General features: G+C 38.9%; 1 protein-coding gene across 2 annotated transcripts in view; it reads left to right on the top strand.

The window, feature by feature from the left end:
- The window catches only part of SCUBE1 (signal peptide, CUB domain and EGF like domain containing 1), a 191,737-nt gene that overhangs the window by 122,727 nt on the left and 56,897 nt on the right, over positions 1-12,113 (top strand). For both annotated transcript variants that reach the window (XM_017745824.1, XM_017745823.1), the window contains one exon: positions 1,144-1,260. In XM_017745824.1, the coding sequence (XP_017601313.1) occupies positions 1,144-1,260 (117 nt within the window). The remainder of the gene's footprint in view (positions 1-1,143; positions 1,261-12,113) is intronic.

Here is a 12,113-nt window from a genome sequence, read left to right as displayed (position 1 = left end):
GCTGGGGGGCAGTGGGGTATTTTAATTTAATCAAATCCAGAGGAACTGAAAAAGATACTATTAAAAGGACTTACTCTCTGAAGTAAATACTTTTCAGAAAAATGTACAGTTCAAACTGACGTGCTAAATTGGCATCCTTACATCCATTCCTTTCTGTGGATCAAAGCAAAGTTAATCATTTCCCTTGCCTTTTATCTCTTGTATGGATGTGTTTGTGAGTATGTGTGCATATGCATGTGTATGGTGTGTGCATGTGCATACATGAGTAACACCAAACAGTGGCAGCGAGAGAGGGGTTCTTGCTTTTTCTGTTATGAAGTTGAAGATTTTTTTTTTTAATCTAGTGGTACCTGATAGTCACAGCCCACTGTAGTAAAAGCTCAGAAGTATTGCAACTTTCTCTTGCCTGTGTTTGCCCAGCCACCCTTCTACATACTACAAGCACTGGGAAATTTCAATGACACGGCTTGGAATGGGTTCAGTGACCTCAATTATGCCCTCCCACCCACTCCAAACTCCTTTCAATTTGCAAAAAGCTTTAAGTGGACAAAACCCAGATGCCTTTTGCTTGTAGTTCAGTAAGAACAGATTGGGCATGTAGATTCTTGTCAAAGTGATATATGTAGTTCATTTTCCATTAACTCTTTCTTAACTAAGGGTTTTAAACTCTCAGTTCCAAGTCTAGCACGCTGCTTTGCTTTCTACTGTTTTTAAAGTTCATTATGCCTACAACATCATTTAAAAGTGAACTTTAAAACATCTCAGCTACACATTGACTGATACAAAACAGAATGTTTGGTTCTGCTTTGAAAGGCAATTACTTTTCTTTTTAAATTTGTTTCATATGTAATAACCCATCCTATTGTCTAAGACCGTTGAAAAACAGTAACTAAATATATTAAGTGAAATCTCCAGTTTGGGAGGGAAAAGAAATCATGACTTGTGGAAATGATTTACCAGTCAAAACCAGTACACGGACCCTGATGACCTTGAGCTTGCTTCAGTTGCCTTGCTTAAAACTTATATTGCTTTTAATATGTTGTAATAGTGCCCTAAAGAGGCAGTGGCCTTCCCCTCCCCCAGAGCATTTCATTACACTCCCTTTCTCCCTCTCTCTCTCCCTCTCTCTCTTTCATTCTGCAGAAACATGTGCTGTCAATAACGGAGGCTGTGATCGGACTTGCAAGGATACCGCGACAGGGGTACGGTGCAGTTGCCCGGTTGGATTTACCCTGCAGCCTGATGGGAAAACGTGCAAAGGTCAGCCTCTGTTTGCTTTGCAATGCATCATATGCTTTCAGCGGGTCCAGTACAAGATGTAAATATTCAGTTATTTAATCAATACTTTTTAAGTCGAGGCAATACTGGTATAGTGATTGCAATTAAGTTCATTAGCTTTCTCCTTCCCTAATTTTTCTGTATTTACCTAGTTCAATCATTTTTCTTTTTATTTATTAGGGGGTCTTATTACTGCAAAGAAATGAGATGCAGAGGTCAAACTGTTTCAAACTGAGCAGAGATTTAGAGGAACAGCTCTGGGCTGCAAAAAGCCTTTAGTTTCAAAGGATATTCTGATACCTTTGTAAAACCTCAGTCATCTAATGGTGTCTGAATTTGTCTATTCAGAAAGTGAGTTAAAATTCTCAAGCACTACTTTGTTACCTGCAGATAATCAACTGCTTATTACTAAGTGAAGCCAGGTATTGCTCAGAAAAAAACCCAGACACTTGTTCATTTCTGCACCTTCAAAAGATAAATAGCCAGCCACAAAGGAAAACCGAAATAACATTTACAGATGCATGAGTCTAAACCACACAGCTGATGCCCAGGTTTTACTGCTCCAAAGGCAGCACGAGACCCTTGCTATTCTGTCTTTCATGTGTGTGTTAAAACTGAGGTCAGGGGAAAGAGACCAGAAAAGAGCATCCAATAGCACTGTCAGCATGTGTTCTCAGTTAAGGAGACAGGGACAGCTCCCAAATGTCCCTACCCAATCCCACTTTGATGGCACATGAGTAGTTTTGGGTACATGTGAGTAGGACCAGGCCATCCATCAACCATTTCCCCATTTTCCCACTTTCCTGTATATTCCTTTTGAGCTTCTTTGCAAAAGACTTGGCGATGGAGATCCAGGGGGACATTGCATATATTCTTGTCACAGAGAATATTTTTCATCACTCAGTGACTTAGCATAAGTTGACCTAACTTGCTAAGAAATTGTTGTGACTTTTTTCCTTCAAATTAACCAGAAATGCCAGAATATCTTCAGTCCAGGGCTTGATGTTACTTAAAATAGTAAAACCCACAAAAATAAACAGAAAATGTGTGGTTTCCTCTTGCTCCAGGCTGAAAAATCCCAGTGCTTGGGCATGATCCTGTTAGTATTTATAGAAATAACAGTCCGTTTGCCTGTTTATTTGAAAATAAAACATTTAAACTGCCATTGCACACAATGTTAATAGTTAAGGGTGAGCACACATCAAAACTCAGTCATCTTAGTTCAAGCCACATAAAAATAAATCTTCATTTTTACCAGCAGACTAGCTAAGCCATAGTAGAACAGTAACAGTGATTCCACCAAGTGCTTGAAAAGGAGGCCTTTTAATAATGTAACATACACCTAGGCTTGATCATAATGTTTATTATTGAAACTGTGTTGTAAAAAAAAGCTTAATTCTAAATTTAGACATTTGGCCAGAGAACTAACATGAAACGATATTTATATAATAATCAAGACTATAATTATTCCTACAGACAAAATGAAATATTCTACTGATCCTCAAACCGAATACCTTAGCTCTAAGCTCTTTCACATTTTGCTTTTCCCCTTTTTTATGAGTAGAAAATATAAGAAACAGAATCCATATTTTTATGATGCTGCTGATTCTTTCTTACTTTCTTAAAATAAGCAGCAACTGGAAATTAAAACAGATGGTTTCATATAGCAACTAGCCATTTCTTTTTAACCTTTATTGACATTTTAGGAAATGCTCTTCATCATAAAATGGTGAAATATACATTTTTAATTTAATTTAATTTAATTAATTAATTTTATCTTATGTATTGCACTGTGAGATTTCTGGGATAGATCCTGCTCTCTTGAAGCTGATTTTCCATTTAAATCTGTGCACAAAGGATCCTGCACTTAAACTGACCAGTGAAGTTTCTTGCACAGCTTTTGTAGGCAGCCCTTAGTCAAAGGGGATGCTCTGTAGGATTTCCATGTCCTGAACACAAAAGTGAACCTTTTGGTGGAGTGAAATTGATGTCCTCTTGGCTCCTCTTGCTGATAGTAAAGCCTGGAAAAGACCAGGCAGGAGAAAGTCAGTGTGCACATATTCCTTCCTCTGCATTCTCTAGAAGAGAAGAGAGTGATCAGCACAAGTTTTCTCCTTGCATTTTTTTTCCTCTTTACTCTCCTTGATTTGACTGGCCCACAATTTCTCATATATCCAGTTCCCTGTTTCCTGCAGCTGTAATTTTACATCTGTGTGGTAAGAGCAAGGGATTATCTCTTGGATGCCCTTTAAAGCATCCTCAGGGATCATGGAGCTGTCACATCCTGTCTTTCTTGGGCACAGTTTTCAAGTCCATCGAGTGTCACAGCATGTCCAAGTGAGGTTTCTCATAGAACATCATTTTAAGGGAGGTTGTGTTTCTAAATATAGAAGAACGAGATGCCATTTTCTGTTATGGGGAAGTAGAGATGTAGGGCATGTAAGAAAAGCTGAGAGGAATTGGAAGGAGAATTAATATATTAGCTGAAAAATGCAATTGTGGGTTGAGCAAAATGATTAATGTGTTTAGGTTTAATTTAGCAAATAATGTTGACCAAAAATAATGTTTTTATTGGAAAGTCTATGATTTTCTTTAGTCCATTTTGGCATCTTCCACTCTAAGCCATTTTATATAGTGCAGCTACTATATGAAATTCTGCAGATGCTTAGATTCAAGCGGCTTAAATAAGACTCAAAGAAACATCTGAACTTCTGTGTATTGCAAAGTGGACATAGGGTAATTTATTAATGTGTAATTCTAGCTCACTTCTGGGTGACTTCCTTAATAATGTGCTTTTGCCATACTGGTAATTTATGGAAATCTGCTGATGCTTTTCTTCCTTTTTTTTTTTTAAACAAGGGAATGAGTTATATATTTTTAAAAATTAATGAAATAAAACCACTATTTTTCTAATTAACAAAAATTTCTAGATAGTTCTGTTCAACAATCAGGACTCTAGTCAGTTTTAGGCATTGTGAAGACATGTAATGGGAAAAAAAGTTTATTGTCCAAAATGTCCACAGGTTTTTGTTTAGTAGTTGGGAGTTACATTAATTGTTTAGTACAGAAAAAAGGCAAGTATACATACAAAAGGGAAGACAAATTCTTAAAAAAGAGTATATGCAGACATGCTTGATCACCAAAAGGTGGCAAATAAACCCTTTTAAATGTAACTAATTGTTCTATAATTTGTTTGCAATATCACAGTTCCCATTCTATAGTTCTATCATAGAAGCTGGCATGAATTTAAATCACAGAGTACAGAACTGAGTCCTGACTAAAGATCTGATATTTCTCCTGGCCCTTCCCAGTGTATTAGTGAATGCAAGGTGTAGGAAAGCAACTTGCAAGTAATACAAGGAATCTGCCTCCAGTGGTGTTGCAAGGGGTTGACCTCTTCCACAGTGAGAAAGGAGAGTCCATTGTACCTCAAAGAATCAAGCTCCTTTTTTAATGCAGAGTACAGTCTGGCTTATATCAAATGTCAATAAAATTGGGGGGGAAATTGTTGTGGAGATAGTTTTAACATGGAATACATACAAGTATCAGCAGAGCACGTAGGAAGACTACTCTCCACTGTCGTGGAAGATTGCTCTGCTTTCTGGAAACTGAAAAGACCCTTTTAATCTCTGATTCTTTCCCCATTACACACATTACTTACCTGATCTTGAAGTGAAATAAGAGCAAAAGTGTTGTCTGTGGTCTAATTAGAATGATCTTCAGATGTGTTAATGGTGCTTGGATAAAAGTTCATTAACCTTCTGCTGTTTTTTAAAAGTCAGTCTTGAACTCAAGTCTTCCCTCAGTTGGCTTGGCACACAATGGAGAATGCTCCTTTATTCCCTTCAGCTTTCCTGTCAACTTGGCTCTTAATAATCCAAACCATGGAGGCTTTTGACAGCTAAGAGAAGAGACATTCTAGCCAGAAAGAGTTCCATATTCTCCTCTAATTAATGCTATTTAATTTCTACTGCCATTGTAACTGGGTGATGCCAGCTTGATGCTCAGCTCATTTGATGCTGTCGATTATTGTGCTACACATGAGGAAACAGTGTAGGTCACTTCCTTAAATGCCTACCAAGTTATCCCACAGAATTCAGCTAATTCAGACAGAAAGGGAGCCTGAAGATTAAAAGACATAGAGGCCTGAGATGCTTATTGCTCATTGCCTCCTACCCACATTTTAATATCCTCTGTGTTGTGCATACCAGGGGTTCTGAGGTACTGAGCTCCCTTGTTGTCATTTTCTGTGCATCCTTCCTGCTATTTTCATGGATCCAGCTCCGTTCTGCCCTCAGTGAGAAGATTGATCAGTTCAGCATTTTAATTATACTAGATACAGCTTGGGTAACTGATAATGCAGGAGGCTCATTTGCAAAAAACTTGCAGGGTTCAAAAGGAGTGAAGTCAGACTAGACTAGACTTAGCACAGATTTCTGAAGATTTTTTAAATCCATCTGCCAAACTGGATCCAATAATAAAGAGCTCATTTCCCGAGGGCAGCTACAGGAGACAAGCCGAGCCAGGGCAAATTCTTCTCCCAGGATTTAAAGTAGAGAAGGACTGAGAATGATGGCAAAAGATGATGTCTGAGAGAGACAGGGACCTTCCTTTGTGGCTTGTCTAATTCTTTGTGAATTAGAGCAAGAGGAAGGGCCACAAGCTTCTAGCACGGTGTAAAATGTAGGACCATGTGTATGATATATATGCTCCTTTTCTGCCCTGGGACTTAACAAAGCAACTGTACCCCCAGGCACTCTTGTGCCTGAGTAAAGTGACTTCACAGCACTCTGCACCTAGACACAGAGGAGCTGTGCAGGCTGCAGCCCTTGCTGAGCTCCTAGAGTCAAATGGCACAGCAAATAAAACTTTTAAGCTGGAGAAACTAAATTTCTAAGGGTCACAGAGCAAAAGCAACATCTCAACTATGACTTTTCCATAAAGTGCTACCTAACTCTGCAATGTCCCATAGATGTGTTGTAATAGCAAGACGCAGAGTATTTTGTTCAGTTGGCTTTCTGTTTTGCATCATTTCACCTTCATTTCTTCATTTGATTTGCATCTTGTGACAATCCACCCTTAAGGGGAAGGAACTTGACAACAGGATTTTGGGATAGTCAGCTGGGCTGGAATTTCAGGGAGTTTTAGTTGCAATGTGATACTACATGTTCATAAAGTGCCACCAGCTGTGACTAAATGCAACAGGATTAATTCCTGTGCACGAATAGGTCTATGCCAAGCCCAGGTGATCTCACAGACGTGTATTTTGGAGAGAGAAAGTTCCCTTCACATCCCCACCTAGAGATGGTGCATTTTCTTCACTGTGTGACACTAAGTCAGCCCTTCTCAGCGCTCTGGCATATTTAACTAGAGCGGTGTAACACTGGGGTTATGTGACTGCATGGCAAACATTTCTCCTTCCTGCTGTCTCATTGTCATGGTGACCCAGCAATGGGGTGGGCTCTCCACTTCCTTGAAACAGGCCCCCATCCTTCAGCATTCAGATGTAGCAAAGAAATGTGGCACTTACGCGCTTAAATACTTGACTGGGCTGCAGTGGGAGTATCAGAAATGCCTGAGTGGTGAATGATCTGTCCAGTAACTCAGCTCTGTACCCTCCTTTATCATTAAGCAATCTAGGGGGAAAAAAAAAAAAAGCAGGAGCATAGAGACGAATTAAAAATTTCAGTCAAAGAACTGCATCGAAGTTTATTTGAAATAAAAGGGAAATTTTGCATTGGCTGTACTAGTTTGATATAGCAATTACTTTATCTTGCTTTATTACAGCCTATTACAGCAGGAAAATGCATTTTAAATTAGTTTTGAGGACACAAAAAAATGAAACCCTGAAAGTGAATTAAATTTTGAAAATGGAATTGTTTCTGTAAGAAAAGAGTTTTTTAGAGAATGAGTTTCAATGAAAGAAAGTATGTCATGTTTTGTTAAATACAAACTGAAAGATTTCATTAAATTAAATGCTTAAAATTAATGCTTGACATCAGTTTGGTATAAGATTATGACTCAGTTATTGAAGACTTTCCTCTCTTTTCATTCAGAACACACTAACACTAAGTGAAAAGCTCACAGTGGACAGTTTAGCTGGCCAATTTGGCTTCATTTCCTGGCTACAGAGTATCTGTGAACAGTTATGATTTCCTCCATACTTCCATTAATCGAAATTACGTAAAATTTGTTTTAGCTTTTTTTCCTCTAAATCAGATTAAATTGACTAAAGCACTTAGAATTGCATCTTGTCAGTCCCAATCAATTCATATGAAACTGAAAATGTTTCCTCTTTTTTAAAAAAGAACACCAGACAGAACACAGGTTACTTTTACTGTTTATTACTAGTAAGATATAGTTGTTAATCTGGTACATCCACTATTAGCTTCCCTGAATTATGATAAACCTTTATTTCACTGTGATTGATTAGATGAATTTCAGAGTGGTGGTTTTTTTTTCATTTGTTGCCTAAATGCAATGTTTATGCTGTAGGAATACTTTTGATAAACTCAGGTTTTGTTTGGTTAATATCCCTGATCAGTTTGACTTTTTGTCTACATATTAGTAAAAATTTGACAGTAAAATATACCCCAGTGCAAGAAAACCTCTAAAATGTATGCATCAGTCAAGTTTACACTAAGGCACATAAAAACTTTCATGGCTCCTATGACCACACTTCTTGAAGCAAGTGTCCCAATGCCTTTAGAGTCAAGACTGTAGGTTTGGAGCAGGCCTCCTGAACTAAGATGGATCTGACCTAAGAGAAAAATACAAGACAGGCCCAAATGTTTTCATGTGAATGAACTTTTTTTTTTTTTTTTTTGGTTGGGCACTGTTCTAGTTTTTTCGTTAGCTGCAAAGTGACCCAAAGTCACCCAAAGTCACCCAAATACAAGGTTTTCCTTGGTTGAATTCATTCACATACAGCAGCATTTTAAAGAAAAGGAATTTCAGTTATCTCTTGAAGAGTTTAAACTCTCATTTAGAGGCAAATCTGTTCATAGCTGTCAGACTCCTCCTCCTTTGAATCCACAGCTTCTTTCTGTGCAGCTCCCATGAGCAGTGTGTGCAATATCTGTGATGCTCCACGCAGTGAAAGGAGTATCAGTCGCCTTAGAGCAGGTCCTGGGCCTTACAAAAAGAGCTCTTTCCAGCCCACCTTTCTCTAGCAACGGGAAATTTTTTTTTTAACACATGTGAAGAGGTCAGTTCAGCTCCCTCCACATTAGACACATAGGATTTTTGAAGAATGTACGCGTTATGAGCCATTAGCCATAACAAGCCATTACTATTTTCCAGTGCTTTTTCAAAAACAAAGCAAAAAAAAAGGGAAAAAGCATACATGCAAATGGTGTGAAAGAACTCAAGTGAAAGAAGTTGCTGGCAGTCATCACCTCCTCTGCAGTCAGAATGCTATGGTACTAGCAAATGTCAGCATAAATGTCAGCTTCAAAATTACAAGCAGCGGTGGGTTTTTGAAGAGGACATCTGGCAAAGCCAGAAAGGGCAGAGGCCTGCTTGTCTTATTCCCTTTTCTTCTGATTACATTTCCCTTGATCATTGCACCGTTGCCATGTACTTACATGTCTTATCTTTGAGAGAATTTAGGTAGTTAATAGAGTGATAGTACTTTTACATTTGACACTGCTTCATAATGCTAGTGCTTCATGCCAGAGAAATGTGGTGTATAGCACATTAAATTTTGTAACATTCTGCTGAAATAGTGCCTTATATTCATAGTTTGGTTTGGAAAGGAGCATAAGGGAAATGGTCCCTTAGCCTTACCTTAGTCAAAGTTAGAGTGACAAGGAGTGAGGGCAGCTTTTCCTTTAAGCTGATGAATAGCTTCTCTTTGCTTGCTGCACATAAATGAAGGTATCTGGGCTGGATCACTCTGGGATATCCCAGAGCCATAGTGTGCATGTTGCTTAGAGTCTGTCAAAAGTAACTAGGAGAAAGACAGGATTACTCTCAGCATACTTTAACTTACTCTGCTGGGAAAAAAATGCCCAACTTTGCAAATGGAAAGAGATTGAGATACACTGAGTGCTTAGACTCTCTATGAAGAAGCTGACCTGAGCACATAAACCACTTTAACCAGGATTCTTGGGAGTGGCAAATAGTGCAAATGTTTTAAGGTGATAGGTCAGATACACTTCTGACTTTTTAGGGGAAAACATTTCAGAAATGGTCAGACATTTCAGAAAATTGAATGCTCATGGGATTTCTAGTCAAGAACCTCAGTAGAAAAGGCGCTGAAAATTGCTATTTCATTTTTAAAGCAGAGGTGGTCATCCTCAGGCCTTTGTGTAGACTCCACCTTCAGTGACTCTTCATTTGATCCCCAAGGCTACTGTTGTTCCCACTGTGGATACCCAAGTAGAATCTCTGTCCTCTCTTCTATGCATCAGCCCTCAGGGGACATCAAATTCTATTTTGCACCTCATGCCTTGTACTGCTCTCAAGAACCCCTCTGTGAACTGCATTCTAGAATTTAGCCAGAGGAATTGGTGATCCAAGGGAAAACAAACACGTCAGCCTTTGGTAATTCCTGATGGGATTAGAGGTCTTACATCATATGGCTCAGCTACCTCCTAGTTGTACAAGCTTAGGGATATGTGCACTGGGAAATAACATGGGACAGCTGGCACCATCTGAACTCATATCTTATTGCAATAACATGCTCCTAAGGACATGGGAAGAGTTTAATCCCAACCTGTAGGGTACCCACTTTACTTCCCTTGATAATATCCCTAAACTGGCTTCCGCTTTCCACTTCCCCTCAGAGTCTAACAAGGAATACAGTGCCTTTCCTTGAGCTCAGCAACAGAAGCAAAATATTAGAAAAAGTGTTAATACAGTGGTGCAAGGAGGCCTGTGGTGTCCATTCAGATGTGGAAGTCAGTGTGGGACAAATTCTTAGTCCCTCTCTGTTTTTTTTTCTGTGTCCCTCCCTCTGAAAAACATCCTACTCCAGAGGAATCAGAGTGCCTTGATTTTTTCCAATGGCAGACCAAAGCCAAATGATTTTGTCAAAGCCAGTCCACAAGCTGTCCCAAGTCAGGGGGTAGAGTTTTAGAAGTTAGCTATTAAAGTATGTGTTGTCTTTTAACAACCCTTCAGGGTTTACTGAAGTGGTTCATTTTGAGCCATTCTTTCCCTCCAGATGGTTTTCTCCCTACTTCTCATCAACTTAAGGCAAGAATAAACTTCCCAATAGTCAAATCAAGATCTGGTTTTCATAACTCATTATAAGCAGCTCTGCTTCTATCAGATTCCTTACACTACTCTGCTTTCAAGCTACAGCAACTTACCCTCCCAGTGTTTGCAGCTAGAAATAAGTGCATGTTCAAAAATAAGCACCATTTGAGTTTGCTTCCCTGTACCTGCAAGAAAAAAGCTGTCAGAAAACAGAAGAGATCAGGTGTAATCACAAGCCACTACAGCCACATATCAAAACAAAAAATACCTTTGCCCTTTCTATGCTGATCATAAGGCAAATGCAAATCTTGAGGCTGAGGTCTGTCTTTTATCCTAGAAACAAGGGGAAAAAATACAAAAATCTCTTATTTTTTGCATGGACAGAGGGACATCTTTGCCTTGCATGAGAAGTTGGCACCTAAATTAATTCATGAACATGAGACTGATGTCAAGAATGATAGTAGTGAAAATGTGGGTTCTGCAGCAATTAGCCTAGTGCTTTTAGGAGGAACAAAAACATTAATTTAAAATAATATTTTCTATATATGTTTGATGCACAGATTAAATGTGCAATTAAATGTTCCATTAAAATAGCTGAACTTCCTTAAAATTGCCTTCTGACAAACAAGTTCTGACCATTTTCCAGTACTTCTGCACAGTTAAAGGGTTTTGAGACCACATGCCATTTTCAGGAAGCAAGCAGGAAGCCTTCTTGGTAAAGGCAGATTTGTGTGAATCCCAAACTGCTCAACTGATTTACAGAAGCCAGCAGACTTTTTTTGAAAAATGTTGCAGCAGCTGGATCACCCTGTCTCTTCCCCTTCCCAATACTCCTTTTTCTGACAACACCATATGATTTAAAAAATAGAGGCATTTGTGACAAACAAGTAACCAAAGGCAGCCAGTGGGTGACTTGATGCTATGAAAAAATAGATGTGTCTGCCCAACCAAAGAAAAAGTAACGAAACCAACATTAAATGAGAGGAAAATTAGGAATTTTGTCATGAAAACAGTGGCCCTGTTCAGGGCTTGAGTAGTGGCGTGATTTTCTGAGAACACACACTTTGGGAAAGCCTCAAGAAGACTCTTACAGTTGGACCCACTAAATGCTTCTACAGGGGAACATTTTGGCACATGAATCAACCACGTGCCTGCAGAAGAGATAACAGGTAGACTTGTAGTTGGTGAAAGAAGAAGACAAAAGGGAACTTATTTGCTAGGAATGACAAATGAAAAACTAAAGCTAAAAGGGAATATTAAAATACAGAGGCAGTTCTGAGGTTATTTTTGGTTTGATAGGACTCTAAGCGAGGTGCGAGACCGTCTGTGTCCAAAAAAACCATCACAAAGATCAGTATTGAGAGAGGGAAAACTGAGTAACCAATGGGACAACAATAATCAAGGTCAGTTTATCAGAAGAGATGCCTGTTTTAGAAGAGGTGGATTAGACTTGGACGAGAGCACGAGTTCTGAGGTAGCTACAAAAGCATTTTCAAAAAAACTACCTAAATGTGGGTTAAAGAAGCAAACATTGAGGCCTTTTTTGCTGAGGCTGCAGTCATTTTCTGCTATTCCATCGATGTTATCCAGGTCTCAAGACAAAGAACATACAAGATCAATCCAGTGTGAGG

Source organism: Corvus brachyrhynchos, unplaced genomic scaffold, assembly GCF_000691975.1.
Source record: "Corvus brachyrhynchos isolate BGI_N302 unplaced genomic scaffold, ASM69197v1 scaffold209, whole genome shotgun sequence".
Classification (NCBI taxonomy): Eukaryota; Metazoa; Chordata; class Aves; order Passeriformes; family Corvidae; genus Corvus; species Corvus brachyrhynchos.
Note: the sequence above shows the minus strand (reverse complement) of the source record. Positions and strands in the feature narration are given on the sequence as shown.